Source organism: Nerophis lumbriciformis, linkage group LG01 (assembly GCF_033978685.3).
Source record: "Nerophis lumbriciformis linkage group LG01, RoL_Nlum_v2.1, whole genome shotgun sequence".
NCBI lineage: Eukaryota > Metazoa > Chordata > Actinopteri > Syngnathiformes > Syngnathidae > Nerophis > Nerophis lumbriciformis.
The window spans coordinates 15277006-15295308 of NC_084548.2; the positions used below are offsets into that span (position 1 = coordinate 15277006).

Consider the following 18303-nt stretch of genomic DNA (forward strand, 5'->3'; position numbering starts at 1 on the left):
TTTTTTCTTTTTAATAATATTATTACTATTGTATTTGTTGTATTTTAAAGGAAAACATTAAATGGTTAAGCAACAATAAAAACACATTATTTCATTTCTCCCAAGTAAAATGTCATACAATTGCCAACATTTTAAGCTTGTCTTGTAAAATTGCGACTGTTATTCAGTAAAATTGATTTTCATTTAATTTTTTTTCATTTATTTATTTATTTCAGGCAATGACATACAAAAGTACAAAGTTGACAACACATAATAATATAAATTAAATATAGTGCAAAAGGTAATGTATAGTACGTAATGCATGGTTGTCCAGTTTTGCCTGAAAGGGAGTGGGAAGATGATCATTTATTTAATCCCACCCTCAGTTCTCCATTCAGTGATTATTCACATGAGTTCACTGTTACTTTCAATCAATCAATCAATTCCTTTATTGTCATTGTCATAATAACACTTAAGTCATACGTGAACAATGAGATTTTGTTTGAGCTTTGTCCAGCGGCATAGAAACTGCATTGATGTGCAGGTTGACAATAGTTTACATTTTAGCATTGCCAGGAAGATCACGATAAGAGGGACGTGGGGGTGGGAACAGTCAGATGTCTGATGGGTGTTACGTTGATGTTGCAGCAATGCAATGTCCAGAGCACAATTATTGAGGTGGTGAAGAGTGAGGTAATAAGATGGTACGGGGCAGCAAAGGGGCAGGCTGTTCATTTAGCAGTCTCACAGCCTGGGGATACAAACTGTGAGACATTCTGGTGGTCCTGGCGCGAATCGATCTATACCTCCTTCCAGAGGATAGCAGGTTGAAAAGGCCATGTGCTGGGTGGTATCTGTCCTTCAGGATGTTGTGTACTCGCTTTAGGCAGCGAGTTGTGTACATGGCACTCATCTCTGGGAGTACTGTCCTTGTAATTTTCCCTGCCGCTTTAACCACTTGCTGGAAAGCCTGTTGGTTCGCTTTAGTGCAGCTAGCAAACCACACTAAAAATCCGTAAGTGAGGACACTGCTGATGGCACAGTTGTAAAAGTTGACCATTGATTTCTGCGGAATTTTTGCGCATTTTAGTTTCCTCAAAAAAAAAAAACGTTGTTGGGCCTTTCTGACTGTAGAAGCAGTGTTAATGTCCCAGCATAGATCTTCTGTTATGTTCAAGGATTATAATACAGATGTTGTATCATAGTGGCATTACCACAGGTAACAATAATAATCACACTGTAACAATTATTTATATCAACAATGTAGAAGTTCCAATTTTTATCATAATATTGCACAAATGTTGAGTTTTTCTTGTAAAATCTGGACTTGCGTTGAATAAAATTACGACTTTTATTATGATACTGAGGGCAGCACGGTGTCACAGGGGTTAGTGCATGTGCCTCACAATACGAAGGTCCTGAGTTCAATCCCTGGCTCGGGATCTTTCTGTGTGGAGTTTGCATGTTCTCCCCGTAACTGCGGGGGTTCCCTCCGGGTACTCCGGCTTCCTCCCACCTCCGAAGACATGCACCTGGGGATAGGTTGATTGGCAACACTAAATTGGCCCTAGTGTGTTGGGACCCGGGGTGGACCGCTCGCCTGTGTATCGGTTGGGAACATCTCTGCGCTGCTGACCCGTCTCCGCTCGAGATGGTCTCCTGCTGGCCCCACTATGGACTGGACTCTTACTATTATGTTGGATCCACTATGGACTGGACTTTCACAATATTATGTCAGACCCACTCGACGTCCATTGCATCCGGTCTCCCCTAGTTGGGTCACCCACATATGCGGTCCTCTCCAAGGTTTCTCATAGTCATTCACATCGACGCCCCACTGGGGTTGTGAGTTTTTCCTTGGCCTTATGTGGGCTCAGTACCGCGGATGTTGTTGTGGCTTGTGCAGCCCTTTGAGACACTTGTGATTTAGGGCTATATAAATAAACATTAATTGATTGATTGATAGTGTGTGAATGTGAGTGTGAATGTTGTCTGTCTATCTGTGTTGGCCCTGCAATGAGGTGGCGACTTGTCCAGGGTGTACCCCGCCTTCCACCCGAATGCAGCTGAGATAGGCTCCAGCACCCCCCGCGACACCGAAAGGGACAAGCGGTAGAAAATGGATGGATGGAAAATGTACCAATACGGGATGGGCACATAATTGGGTCCCTTTAATGGCGCATCCACATTTTTTCGGTACAACCGAGTATCTGTTTAAACTCATTTTAGATGGGGGGCCACATTGAGAAAAAAATCTACTCCCAAGTGGGCCGGACTGGTAAAAATCACGGCACGATAACTTAAAAATAAAGACAATTTCAGATTGTTTTCTCTGTTCAAAAATAGAACAAGCACATTATGAAATTGTACACATCATAATGTTTTTTTTTTTTTTTTTACCTTTTTGATTGATTGATTGAAACTTGTATGAGTAGATTGCACAGTACAGTACATATTCCGTACAATTGACCACTGAATGGTAACACCCGAATACGTTTTTCAACTTGTTTAAGTCGAGGTCCACGTTAATCAATTCATGGTAACCTGTTGCGGTTAATAGTATATATACTTTATTTCAATCAATCAGTCAATCAAAGTTTATTTATAAAGCCCGAAATCACGAGTGTCTCGAAGGGCTGCACAATCTAGTTAATAGTGTGAGAGTCCAGTCCGTAGTGGGGCCAGCAGGGGATCATCTTGAGTGGAGACAAGTCAGCAGCGCAGAGACGTCATCAACTGATGCACAGATGAGTGATCCACCCCGGGTCCTGACTTTGAACAGCTAGCGCCTCATCTGTGGTCACCTAATAACCTCTCCACGCAGGAGAGGGAGGGCAGAGCATAAAAGAGACGACAGATCAACTGGTCTAGAAGGGGGGTCTATATAAAGGCTAGTGTATACAAATGAGTTTTAAGATGGGACTTAAATGCTTCGACTGAGGTAGCATCTCTAACTGTTACTGGGAGGGCATTCCAGAGTACTGGAGCCCGAATAGAAAACGCTCTATAGCCCACAGACTTTTTTTGTCATTATTTATATTTCCTGAATAAATTATGTGATATGTTCATTACTGAACTCATTGGTGTTAATTTTCAATCTATCAAGATTAGAGATGTCCGATAATATCGGCCTGCCAATATTATCGGTCGATAAATGCGTTAAAATGTAATATCGGAAATTATCGGTATCGTTTTTTTTAATTAACGATGTCGTTGTTTTTTTATTATTATTATTTTTTTATTAAATCAACATAAAAAACACAAGATACACTTACAATTAGTGCACCAACCCAAAAAACCTTCCTCCCCCATTTACACTCATTCATACTCATTCACACAAAAGGATTGTTTCTTTCTGTTAATAATATTCTGGTTCCTACTTTATATATCAATATATATCAATACAGTCTGCAAGGGATACAGTCCGTAAGCACACATGATTGTGCGTGCTGCTGGTCCACTAAAAGTACTAACCTTAAACAGTTAATTTGACTAATTTTCATTAATTACTAGTTTCAATGTAACTGTTTTTATATTGTTTTACTTTCTTTTTTATTCAAGAAAATGCTTTTAATTTATTTATCTTATTTTTTAAAATTTTTTAAAGTACCTTATCTTCACCATACCTGGTTGTCCAAATTGGGCATAATAATGTGTTAATTCCACGACTGTATATATCGGTTGATATCGGTATCGGTTGATATCGGTATCGGTATTTAAAGAGTTGGACAATATCGGAATATTCAATCAAGATACAAAAATTATATCAAAATCAAATTGCAGTATGTTATTTATGTAGTTTGATAATTTTCCTCGACTGATTGTGACATCCAGTGGACACATTTAGAACAGCTGTTTCTTTCATTCCAAAATTTCAGGTTGATTTTTATACTTAGCTAATTCATCCCGCGGGCCGGACGAAACCTGTTCGCGGGCCTGATCCGGCCCTCGGGCCTTACGTTTGACAACCCTTGTTTAAGCAAAATCAAAATTTGCCATATTTGCATTTATTGTGGTAAGTGTTAGCATTTTGTTTACAAACCAAAACAAAAACTATATAAACCTTGATTATCCTAAAATAACATGGCTGGTTGTTTGTCTATACCAGGGGTCGGCAACCCAGAATGTTGAAAGAGCCTTATTGGACCAAAAATACAAAAACAAATCTGTCTGGAGCCGCAAAAAATTAAAAGCCATATTACATACAGATAATGTGTCATGAGATATAATTTGAATTAATATGACTTAAAGGAAACTAAATGACCTCAAATATAGCTACAAATGAGGCATAATTATGCAATATGTACATATAGCTAGCCTAAATAGCATGTTAGCATCGATTAGCTCGCAGTCATGCAGTGACCAAATATGTCTGATTAGCACTCCACACAAGTCAATAACATCAACAAAACTCACCTTTGTGCATTCACGCACAACGTTAAAAGTTTGGTGGACAACATGAGACAGAAAAAGAAGTGGCATAAAACATGTCCTAGAAAGTCGCAGAAAGATATACATGTAAACAAACTAAGGTGAGTTCAAGGACTGCCAAAATTAGTAGGACAAAACGGCGCTAGCCAAATACTCGAATCAGTGAAGCATGTTTAATACAAACAGTGTGCTTTATAACAATTAGGGAGGTTTGTGTCATGTTTGTCCTCCTACAGAAACTATATTAAAACAAAAAATATATATTTTTTCCCCTCAACTTTTTTCATTTTTCATACATTTTTGAAAAAGCTCCAGAGAGCCACTAGGGCGGCGCTAAAGAGCCGCATGCGTCTCTAGAGCCGTGGGTTGCCAACCCCTGGTCTATACTGTATGGTGACATAATGGATGTCAACAATAAGCATTTTGACAAGCTCGTATATGCATAATAGTAAAAAACTACAAAAGCACCTATTTCAGACATTTTCTGAACATTTCATCCAAATCTGTCCATTACTTATGTTGCTAACTATCGGATTACGCAACTGTTTGCATTTTTTTTTAGGAAGCAGCACACTTCACGGTCAAACAAGCACTCAAAACACCACTCAGAGCAGACACAGCCAAACTGCCTTAGGATAAATAGACTTTGTTTATCCCACAATGGGGAAATTATGTGGTTGCAGTGCTGATACAAAAGGTCCACATAAAATAATGTTAAAACACACAAAGACAAGAGGGAAACATCTAAAAACATAAACGAGAGAGAGAGAGAGAGATCTTGTTACAATTCTCCATGCCAACAAAGCAAGTATGCCTGATCGAAAAAACACTCCAACGTATAGCAAAGCTCCACTTTTTAAAATGCACTAGCTTGATGCTAATTTACATTATTATTATTATTTTACATTGCATATTTCAGCACCTCCAAATTTGGTAATGAAAATACAACTGAGCTGCACTTTACAATACAGCAGTTGGTGTGTTTGTAATAAGTATAATATTTACTGTGTAAACACGTTGTAGGGCGCAACAAAAGATTGGATTCAGCATCCTGTATTGGGCAATACACTACTGACATCTAATGTATTGGAATTGCAACTACATGCAAAGTGTATTATATAATGCTGGCAAATGAGACTCGGAAGTGTAAGAAAACAAGATTGTAGAGGTTGCCCTCTCGTGGGTTCTTCAGACCACCACAGACTGTCAGGAATTCAGGTTATAACACTGTTTTATTTTTCCAATGGTCCAAAGTCTTTTGCTTTTCAGCACATTGTCTTTTCTCATTCAATGGTGTAAAGTCTTTTGCTTTTCAGCACAGTGTCTCTCAGCAGCACCTCCAACTACCACCACCCGTTTCCTCACAGCTGCTGCTAATAAGGTGACATGTGATTAGATAACAAGGCCCACCTGGGCCATCTACGCACCTATCGCTGTCTTCGAGGACGGTCCTGACACACCCCGTTCCGCGGCAGGCCCGCAGGCCATGCCCCCCCTCCACAAAGATATAACAACTCGACAGCGCAGTTATCATTATCAGCTCATTGTTGAATGTTACATTACAAATTAGATTTTATTATTGAATAAAATAACATTTGTTAATACTTAAACACACATATAAGTACCAAAAAGTGGTACCGTTTTGTACCGGTATCGATTCTCAGAAACCAGATATTGGTACCGTATCGATTCAAATGTGAAAGGTACTCATCTCCAGTAGCAATTTAAAGGCCTACTGAAATGCGATTTTCTTATTTAAACGGGGATAGCAGGTGCATTCTATGTGTCATACTTGATCATTTCGCGATATTGCCATATTTTTGCTGAAAGGATTTATTAGAGAACATCGACGATAAAGTTCGCAACTTTTGGTCGCTGATAAAAAAGCCTTGCCTGTACCGGAAGCAGCAGACAAGTAGCGTGGCGTCACAGGTTGTGGAGCTCCTCACATCCGCACATTGTTTACAATCATGGCCACCAGCAATGAGAGCGATTCGGACCGAGAAAGCGATGATTTCCCCATTAATTTGAGCGAGGATGAAAGATTTGTGGATGAGGAAAGTGAGAGTGAAGGACTAGAGGGCAGTGGGAGCAATTTAGATAGGGAAGATGCTGTGAGAGGCGGGTGGGACCTGATATTCAGCTGGGAATGACTAAAACAGTAAATAAACACAAGACATATATATACTCTATTAGCCACAACACAACCAGGCTTATATTTAATATGCCACAAATTAATCCCGCATAACAAACACCTCCCCCCTCCCGTCCATATAACCCGCCAATACAACTCAAACACCTGCACAACACACTCAATCCCACAGCCCAAAGTACCGTTCACCTCCCCAAAGTTCATACAGCACATATATTTCCCTAAAGTCCCCAAAGTTACGTACGTCACATGCACATAGCGGCACGCACGTACGGGCAAGCGATCAAATGTTTGGAAGCCGCAGCTGCATGCGTACTCACGGTACCGCGTCTGCGCATCCAACTCAAAGTCCTCCTTGTAAGAGTCTCTGTTGTCCCAGTTCTCCACAGGCCAATGGTAAAGCTTGACTGTCATCTTCCGGGAATGTAAACAATGAAACACCGGCTGTGTTATCCGGCACAATAGTCAAGGGGTGCATTCTACGGCGGGGGTGCATTATCCAGCACAACACCTGCATAAATACACCGCTTCCCACCTACAGCTTTCTTCTTTGCTGTCTCCATTGTTCATTGAACAAATTGCAAAAGATTCATCAACACAGATGTCCAGAATACTGTGGAATTTCGCGATGAAAACAGACGACTTAATAGCTGGCCACCATGCTGTCCCAAAATGTCCTCTACAATCCGTGACGTCACGCGCTGACGTCATCATACCGAGACGTTTACAAAGGATATTTTGCGCGAAATTTAAAATTGCACTTTAGTAAGCTAACCCGGCCGTATTGGCATGTGTTGCAATGTTAAGATTTCATCATTGATATATAAACTATCAGACTGCGTGGTCAGTAGTAGTGGGTTTCAGTAGGCCTTTAAGTAAATAAAACATAAGAGCAATAAAACATGGTTAAATACTCTAAAAAGCCTTGAACTTATCAAGGGATATAATTCATTTTAGTTTAAAAACCTTCTGAAGGGGGTTCTAAGTGCAACCAATAGTTTGATGTGTTTTTGGGAACATACAGTCATTTTTAGGATCCTGAAAAAGATAATCATTTGTTGTCTGTGGTGGACATGACGACTTACTGTACTCGTATATAAAATGATGAAGATGGCAGATGCTACAAAGTCGTCGCGATGCATGTGGCACCAAGAAGACGTACAATTTCAAATGTGGCTGCTGAAGTGTGGTTTGAGATGTACAGTGTCTAAACCAGTGGTTCTTAGCTGGGTTCGATCGAACCCTAGAGGTTCGGTGAGTCGGCCTCAGGGGTTCGGCAGAGCCTCCGCCGCAGCGGTCAAGACACACCAGACTCATGAATTGATTAACGTGGACCCCGACTTAATTAAATAAGTTGAAAAACTTATTTGGGTGTTACCATTTATTGGTCAATTGTACGGAATATGTACTGTACTGTGCAATCTACTAATAAAAGTTTCTTTCAATCAATCGTGTAAATAAAAACTTTTCCCTATCGGCGTATCTGTACTGTAAAGTTAAAATTTGAATAACAATAAAAAAGAAGTCTAAGTCTAAGTATTATGGATACCCCCAAAACAATGTTCCCTCTAATTTTCCATCTGATTTGCAAGTGTGTAACTTGTTGTGAGTTCATGCACTGTGTTGGTTTTGTTCTTTGAACAAGGTGATGTTCATGCACGGTTCATATTGTGCACTAGTAAAAAAAACATATAACTTTGTCTTGAATTTGAAAAAAAACAAAAAAAACATTTTATTTTTCACTAAAGAAGGGTTCGGTGAATGCGCATATGAAACTAGTGGGGTTCGGTACCTCCAACAAGGTTAAGAACCACTGGTCTAAACCAAAAAGTTGTGTTTAATAACATGCTTGGCGACTTGTTCTTATTATTGGATTTGTCGAAGCAGCGCACACACAAGCGGAATATGCAAACCATTGTACAGCTGGGATAGGCTCTAGATCAGGGGTGCTCACACTTTTTCTGCAGGCGAGCTACTTTTCAATTGATCAAGTCGTGGGGATCTACCTCATTCATATATATAATTTATATTTACTTATTTATGAAATATATGTTTTTGTTAACAAGGTAAAGGTGTTTAATGATAATGCAAGCATGTTTAACACATATAGTTAATATTGTTAATAAATTAAAGGTGTTTAATGATAATACAAGCATGTTTAATACATATAGTTAATATTGTTAACAAGTTAAAGGTGTTTAATGATAATACAAGCATGTTTAACACATATAGTTAATATTGTTAATAAATTAAAGGTGTTTAATGATAATACAAGCATGTTTAATACATATAGTTAATATTGTTAACAAGTTAAAGGTGTTTGATGATAATACAAGCATGTTTAACACATATAGTTAATATTGTTAATAAGTTAAAGGTGTTTAAAGATAATGCAAGCATGTTTAACACATAGTTAATATTGTTAACAAGTTAAAGGTGTTTATGATAATGCAAGCATGTTTAACACATATAGTTAATATTGTTAATAAGTTAAAAGTGTTTAATGATAATACAAGCATGTTTAATACATATAGTTAATATTTTTAACAAGTTGAAGGTGTTTAAAGATAATACAAGCATGTTTAACACACATAGTTAATATTGTTAATAAGTTAAAGGTGTTTAAAGATAATACAAGAATGTTTAATACATATAGTTAATATTGTTAACAAGTTGAAGGTGTTTAAAGATAATACAAGCATGTTTAACATATAGTTAATATTGTTAATAAGTTAAAGGTGTTTAATGATAATACAAGCATGTTTAACACACATAGTTAATATTGTTAATAAGTTAAAGGTGTTTAAAGATAATACAAGCACATTTAACACATATAGTTAATATTGTTAATAAGTTAAAGGTGTTTAATGATAATACAAGCATGTTTAACACATATAGTTAATATTGTTAATAAGTTAAAGGTGTTTAAAGATAATATAAGCATGTTTAACACATATAGATTCCTTTCTTTCATGAAGACAAGAATATAAGTTGGTGTATTACCTAATTCTGATGACTTGCATTGATTGGAATCAGACAGTGGTGCTGATAACGTCCGCATTTTCGAATGGAGGAGAAAAAAAGTCCTCCTTTCTGTCCAATACCACATGAAAGTGGTTGGTTTTTGGCATCTTATTTGTCCAGCTTCCATTCTCCTCTGTATACACTTGACAAGAAATGCATTGGCGGCAAATTCCGTAGCTTGCTAGCTTGTGCACGCCAGCTTTCTGAGACTCTTATTTTGTTAGCGAAGGCAGGATGAAGCAGCGCTTTTATTGTGCAACTGTGCAGTCGGTCTTTGGAGTTTTGACGACAGGTACGGCGCCAGAGTCTGTTGAAATAAAGTGTTTCTCGCCTTCCAGTCGGTAATTTTAATGAGCTGGCAGCAGCCAGCGTCATCTCAGAAGACTCTCGGGTGCCGTGAATGTCAATCAAGTGACGAAAGTGATGTCATAGTGAAGATTTATGATCGCTCATTTTTAGGACTATTTTTTTAATGCCTGGCTGGCGATCGACTGACACACCCTCCGCGATCGACCGGTTGCTCGCGATCGACGTAATGAGCACCCCTGCTCTAGATGGATGGATGGATGTTGCTTACAGAGAGTCAGACATAGGCAGCAGGATTTACATACCGTAACTTGCTTTCACACAAAACAGAGTAACGTGGTGACTGACACAACAACAAGTCCATGAAATAACAACAATGCAACCATGAAGACTGAAACTATCAAATTTTGCTCAGTGTCAGTTAATGCCGTTACTTCCTTCAAAACATAAAGCAAAGACCACATTCCACATTGATGACCAAACCATGCATTGCTGCATTGTTCTGTTTTGTTTCTTCTTCCTCTTAATGCTGTTATTTGCTTTCTCTGTTTTACTATAAGTCACATGGGAAAAGAGACTGGAAAGCACAATAAAAAGCCTTGATTGCAGCTGATGGTTTGCCCTGAAGAGTTCTGAAATAATGGAATAATGTGACTTGTGTTATACATCCTTCAATAAGGACTGACTGTTGTCATGTCTGTGTGATCATGTTTTGTTTTAGTCATGTTCGGTTTTGTTTTTTGGACTCTTTGTGCACTTTTGTTTGTTTTGTCACCATAGCAACCCATTAGTATTCACCTGTCATGTCACACACCTGTTTCACGTTTCATGTCACACACCTGATTCATTTGCACTCGCACACATGTCACTAATCATGTCACTGCTATTTAAGCCTGTCTGTGTCTTTTGATCGTCCTGGTGACATATCCTAACCATCCAGACTACCTATGCTACCCATGATATTCATGTCCACTATAGTTCATGCTTCATGCCATGCCACAGTAAGTGTTTATTAGTTTCACGTCCATAGTTTTGCCTTTGTCCTAGTTTTTGTTTTCTTAGCCAAGTTTATCTCCGCCTTGAGCGCGCTTTTTGTTCCTTTGTTAGTGTAAAATAAATAATGTCTTTACCTTCACGCCATGTCCAGTCCATCTTTATTTGCATCTTGGGAAAACAAACACACCATAGTCCACGTTCTGACAACTGTATTGGTTTTACACTTGTATCTATACATTTTATCATATAAACTACAGTGGTACCTCAACTTAAGAGTCCCCCAACTTAAGTGTTTTTAGATAAGGGCTAATTGTTGTACTTTAAGTTGCAAGAAAATGTTTTAGTTACAAGTATTCCCGCAATTAGTTGCTGTAGCAAATGTCACCGACCAAAACATCTGATCTTATTTGCTGGCATTAGCTTGTAGCTAAAGATCAACACCTAGTCAGTGGCTAGCGGTTAGAGCAGTGGTTCCTAACCTGGGTTTGATCGAACCCTAAGGGTTCGGTGAGTCGGCCTCAGGGGTTCGGCGGAGGTTAAGACACACCCGACTCATCGTGTTGATAAAAACTTCTCCCTATCGACGTATTATGGATACCCCCAAACTATGTTCCTTCTAATTTTCCATCTGATTTGCAGGTGTGTAATTTGTTGTGAGTTCATGCACTGTGTTGGTTTTGTTCTTTGAACAAGGTGATGTTCATGCACGGTTAATTTTGTGCACCAGTTAAAAACATATAACTCTGTCTTGAATTTGAAAAAAAATAAAAATTTTATTTGTCACTAAAGAAGGGTTCGGTGAATGCGCATATGAAACTGGTGGGGTTCGGTACCTCCAACGAGGTTAAGAACCACTGGGTTAGAGTGTCCGCCCTGAGATCGGTTGGGTGTGAGTTCAAACCCCGGCCGAGTCATACCAACGACTATAAAAATGGGACGCATTACCTCCCTGCTTGGCACTCAGCATCAAGGGTTGGAATTGGGGGTTGAATCACCAAAAATGATTCCCGGGCGCAGCCACCGCTGCTGCTCACTGCTCCCTTCACCTCCCAGGGGGCGATCAAGGGTGATGGGTCAAATGCAGACAATCATTGGTACTTTAACTTTAACTTAATCATTTTGTTTTCCAAGTTTGGGAAGAAAGAAAGTGAATGTGAAGGACAGCGCTGAGAAGAAATGGATGATGTTCATTGAATTAAGGAAATAAAAAAATAAAATACAAATATGACGGAGCGTGTAACTAGCTAACTTGGCGAAGTAGTTGGAGCGTACCCCTGCTTGTCTGCACCATAATGGAGCAGAATGCGTCCAACGCCAGCCAAGGACACGAGAATGATATTTGAACGGCAGAAATGTATCCATAAAAATATGGAGAAGCTGCTGATGGTGTGTTTGACCGTCAAGCAGCTGAGAGAAGATGCCGTGGAAGTCCACTCGCCAAGATAAATACTGTGTATTATTATTACATTACTCCATAAAACTAATATAGTTGTTTGTAGTGCATTCTATAAATTCTTTCTTACCGAAACATTTGTTACATGTTTGAATTGGATTGTTTTGAGAATGAGGGGCAAGCACCAATTCAATTAATTTCAATTAGAGATGTTCGTTAAAATGTAATATCGGAAATTATAGGTATCGTTTTTTTTTTATTATCGGTATGTTTTTTTAATGTTTTTTTTTATTTTTTATTTTTTTTATTAAATCAACATAAAAAACACAAGATACATTTACAATTAGTACACCAACCCCAAAAACCTCCCTCCCCCATTTACACTCATTCACACTCATTCACACAAAAGGGTTGTTTCTTTCTGTTATTAATATTCTGGTTCCGACATTATATATCAATATATATCAATACAGTCTGCAAGGGATACAGTCCGTAAGCACACATGATTGTGCGTGCTGCTGGTCCACTAATAGTACTAACCTTTAACAGTTCATTTTACTCATTTTCATTAATTACTAGTTTCTATGTAACTGTTTTTATATTGTTTCACTTTCCTTTTTATTCAAGAAAATGTTTTTAATTAATTTATCTTATTTTAGAATTTTTAAAAAAAAGTACCTTATCTTCACCATACCTAGTTGTCCAAATTAGGCATAATAATGTGTTAATTCCACGACTGCATAGGTTGATATCGGTATCGGTTGATATCGGTATCGGTAATTAAAGAGTTGGACAATATCGGAATATCGGATATCGGCAAAAAGCCATTATCGGACATCCCTAATTTCAATTCATTTCAATGGGTAATGTTAATGTGAGATACACATGTTTTCAGTTAAAAACTCTGTCACAGAGCCAATTAAGCTCATAAGTTGAGGTTATACTGTAAAACAATAACCTATTTTTAATGTATTATATCTATCTGTTTTTTCCCATCATTTTTTCCAATTTAGTGTCAGAAAAACTAAAAACATCCTTTCAAATATTATTTGTCTCATCAAAATTGACATTAATTATTATAATACATACGATTATACGAGTATGTAGAATATATTATTGAGTGTAAAATGTTTATGTTAATTTTTAAACTGTGCAACCTTTCCAGACATGTTGTCATCTTGCTCGGCCGTCAGACATTAGTCATCTGATTTTGTGTTGTCATCATTAGAAAGTCCCGAAAGCTCCTGTCACTGTGAGTAAAGAGGAGGAAGTTGCAAAATATTAACTCAAAATTGAGTTAACAGCAACTGTGATTTTTTGCTATTTATCTGACTAATACAAATATTGTGTTCATACTGTCTACAAAAGTCCTTGAATTATTTGGGTATTTGGTATATTCACAGCATAGCCCTGATAAAAGTGTCATATTATATTATTTCTTATGTTTACCAAACCTTTTTTTTTTTTTACTGTGGTAAATGAATCATCATTGTGTAATGTAATGAACAATTCCATGAGAGTATCTGATAAGGCTTACTTATTAACTACGGCGGAACGTAAAAGGCCAAATAAAATCCATTCCAGGACGTTGACTAAGCTTCGATTTTCCCCTATATTTAAACAGTTTGTTTTCCCCAATGACACATAAAGGAGATAATAATAATCTGTTGCAGGGTCAATCTGTTGCCATCACGACGTATTACCTGTACATTTAAGTTAGTTAATAATTGCGATAAAGGTTTAATTGTTGATGTACAAGATGAGCACTTTCTTATGTTGCAATAAATTCCATTTCCTGTTCTATGTGTTTCTATGATGTCAATCTTGCCTTTAATATCCTGTTGCTGTTATTTTTATCACGTTGTCCTTCCAAGATGTTCACTGTGTGAGGCGACATCATACTTGTTTACTGTCATATATACCACCTGTGCCTCTCCTCCGCTTCCTGCTGGATGGAGCAGGACGCTTGTGTAAATCATGCTGTTAGAAACTGCAGTGTCCTCCACGGTGGACATATAGAATAGCCATGTTATGCAAAACACAAATGACGCCCGCCGGTTGTCAAGAGGATATAGAACATTTCCTTGATTTTTAAAAAAATCAATTTTTCATATGCCTCCAACCCAGCACAGATGCACTCCAGTGGTGTATACATAATATAATATAATATAGTGACGTGCCATACGGTTCAGGGCAAGTTTTTTTCAAATTTAATTTCATATGCTTTCATCAATGTTAAAACACAAGCTGCTCATTATAAATAAAAAACAAATAAAATATTACATTTATTTACTTTTATAAAATTAAAAGCCATGCCTTAACAATGGTGCACCTTTTATTTGTATGTGAAGTACATGCACCTATCCTATTTTAGGAAAAGCTCAGTACAGTACTTTGATTTTGAAAGTCTGATCACCTTCCGTTTGGTCCAAAATTCCAGTTTGGAGACATTTTTGATCTTGTATATATATTATCCATCTTGCTAGTCACATTTCTACATTAATTTATTGGAATGGTGAACAGGACAGCGGAGAAGATCATCGGCCGCCCACATTGCTTGACCTCGCTGCCTTTTCAGAGCAAAGACAATCCTGGCAGACAGCTCTCACCTTGGTCAGCATTTGTTCAACCTGCTGCTATAATTTTGGTAACACAAGAGCTAAAAAATTTGGTCACACTAGAGCTAAAACATTTTTTAACCCGTGGGCCATTAGGATATTAAATCTGTCCCAATAGCTGACACTGTTTTAACTGTTGCACAGCTTTTTGTACTAGTGTTTATGCATATTTTTTTAACATGTTTATCCCCCGCGACCCCGAAAGGGACAAGCGGTAGAAAATGGATGGATGGATGGATATTGTTTTCAACTGCACCTTCATCATGCTTCCATGTTTTATGGCAATAAAGCATTCTATTCTATTCATTCATCCATGCATTCACTCACTTAGCAAAACATTAAATATATTTCTTGTACAGTATTATGTTTGTGTGATTAAAGTTTATTTTAAACTAAATCTCCTGGTTTTTTTGAGGGAAAGGATCAGTAGGACGGGGATTCTTATGGCCCCATTTGTCAGGGTTTACCTGACACATGAAACGTGACAAAATGCATACTTGCCAACCTTGAGACCTCCGATTTCGGGAGGTGGGGGGTGGGGGCGTGGTCGGGGGTGGGGCGGGGCGTGGTTGGGGGCGTGGTTAAGAGGGGAGGAGTATATTGACAGCTAGAATTCACCAAGTCAAGTATTTCATACATATACAGTATATATATATATATATATATATATATATATATATATATATATATATATATATATATCCTGAAAATATGCAAACAAAACTGTGTTTAGATAATTGATACTTCAAACTTGCATAAATAAATATTAAGGAATATAACATAATTTGGCTTCTGAGAGTTTCAAAATGTAATGAATAAAATGCTAAAGTTGTTGATAAACAAGCAATTATTTTAATAATTAAATATGGTCATTTTAAATGAATTATTATGATAATTTAAAATCAATTATTTCAAATATGTTTATTTTAATGTATAATTCTATGGCTGGATGTAATAAGGAGTCAGGAAAAAATACAAATAAAAATACAATTAATTTTGATGTTTTTAGCAAAATATAGTAAACATGTATTTAGTTTTTTTTTTCTTTAATTAATAAATATATTTATTTTTAGGTAAGATAAACATAATAATACAATTTATCTCTAGTCTGGATGATTTAGTTCTTGTCACCCTGTTGTCCTCCCGTCATGAAAAAAAGGCTCTCCTCACTCAGGTCCGCATGGAGCTGGAGGGGGCGTGGCTTCCAGCTCCGGCTGAAAATCGGGAGATTTTCGGGAGAATATTTGTCCCGGGAGGTTTTCGGGAGAGGCGCTGAATTTCGGGAGTCTCCCGGAAAATTCGGGAGGGTTGGCAAGTATGCAAATTGGGGCAAATTAGCTGCCAGATATTTTCAAATGTGTTTTCTGGCCGTTTCCAACTTTGACCACAGCGTCAGTTACTATGTAGAGTAGTGCTTTCCATCATTTTCAGCAGAATGCATTGCAGAATGATTAATCCCCCTCTTCCTCTCATGAGAGATCCACCCACGAATGGGGTTATATGAATCCCTTTCCTACACTATGGTAGCAACAAGTGCCTGCTAGCTCACGCATGCGACTCCAATGTCTATAGCGGCAGCCTCATATCAGCTTCTTGCACTGTATATGATCAAAAAATGTCCAAATGTAAGAGATTTTTACTAGAGAAAATGTCCCAAAAAAATTTCAATTGTACAGAAAATTGAGTTATAACACAGTTTAATGAACAAATATTAATATTTATTTGATCAATTGTTATTGTTTTTTTGAAATTTTAATCAAACATAATTCCATGTAAAACATAACAGTGTGCAAAATTGACAATCAAACATAGAAAATACTCGACAAACTCCACTTTTTTTTTTTTTGTAAATTGTTCTGACATTGACAAGGCATCACAAACAGCGGCGCTGTGAAGACATGAACAATCGACACTAGTGTAAGACTTGCTTTGTCAAGTACCCTGTTTGATACAAATCTATTATAGAAATCTCATTAGTCCTCACAACACATACAAAAATAATCAGTTAGGATTTAATTCTTCATCTTTTTTTTCCCTATTATTTGGGGTTAACAAACGTTTAAAAAAAAACCTCACATAATGAGTCTGGCAAACAGACACTTGAACAAACAAGTATGTGCAATCTGTCCTCAAAAGGCTCTTTTTGTTTTTGAAAGAAATTATTTCAGACGTTGGTGACCCCGATGTTGGCGTAAGACCTGATGGGGCTCCCTTGAGTTCTTGGCGGTGTTTGATCTCTGACGTCGCGAGATAGCGAGCCATAGCTGCTGTGGCAACTCAAGTCCCGCCCATTGCGTGCTTTTGGGCTGAAGCCTGTTGGAGGCTGGAGGAAATACAAAATTGTTACTCCATGTATAAAATCTAATATATAGATTTTTTTGTTAAAATAAAGCCGATAATGCCATTGTTTTGTGGTCCCCCTTATTTAGAAAAAGTACCGAAAAGTATCGAAATACATTTTGGTATCGGGACAACACTAGGTCAGACAGAGTTTGCGGCTTTCGATGGGTTTTATTTGGTAGGAAATGGGCTCAAACGGATCTTTGTATGCTGAATGTTGCCGACCCCTGGTCCAAAGGGACATGCTTCAGTCTGAGTGGAAGTTTTCCACCTGGCACAAGTGTTTGACTTGTCTCCATTCAACAGTGTTACGTTAGTTTTGGATGTTAATAAGTGCAGAAGACTCCCTACTCCCCCCCAATTACGTCCATGGTCCCCACCTTGACAGCCCTCCTCCTCAGTGAGCCTTCATCATCGGTGTGTCGACTAGCCGACCCAGGTGACCTGCTCGGGGAGTTTTGGCGAAGAGGAGTCGGCGGCGTTCCCAAAACTGAACGCTCAAAATCCTGTTTGGCTTCTGCCCTGCAGGAAAACAGAGAAATATCATGGCTGCCTGTCTGTCTTTCTGTCCATACAAAGGTGTCAAATCCATTTTCATTGAGGCCCACACCGCAATTATGGATGAAGCAGCTACAGTCGTGGTCAAAAGTTTACATACACTTGTAAAGAACATAATGTCATGACTGTCTTGAGTTTCCAATCATTTCTACAACTCTTATTTTTTTGTGATCGAGTGATTGGAGCACATACTTGTTGGTCACAAAAAACATTCATGAAGTTTGGTTCTTTTATGATTTTATTATGGGTCTACTGAAATCGGCTGGGTCAAAAGTATACATACAGCAATGTTAATATTTGGTTACATGTCCCTTGGCAAGTTTCACTGCAATAAAGCGCTTTTGGTAGCCACCCACAAGCTTCTGGTTGAATTTTTGACCACTCCTCTTGACAAAATTGGTGCAGTTCAGCTAAATATGTTGGTTTTCTGACATGGACTTGTTTCTTCAGCATTGTCCACACGTCAGGACTTTGGGAAGGCCATTCCAAAACCTTAATTCTAGCCT

General features: G+C 38.0%; 1 protein-coding gene across 3 annotated transcripts in view; it reads right to left on the reverse strand.

Annotated features, from left to right (window-relative positions):
- Positions 1-16672: 16672 nt before the first annotated feature.
- kazna (kazrin, periplakin interacting protein a) overlaps positions 16673-18303 on the reverse strand; it is a 475688-nt gene continuing 474057 nt past the window's right edge. For all 3 annotated transcript variants that reach the window (XM_061976151.1, XM_061976143.1, XM_061976158.1), the window contains 2 exons: positions 17620-17761; positions 16673-17222 (listed from right to left, as the gene is read on the reverse strand). In XM_061976151.1, coding sequence (XP_061832135.1) covers positions 17064-17222; positions 17620-17761 — 301 coding nt within the window. In that variant the 3' untranslated portion in view covers positions 16673-17063. The remainder of the gene's footprint in view (positions 17223-17619; positions 17762-18303) is intronic.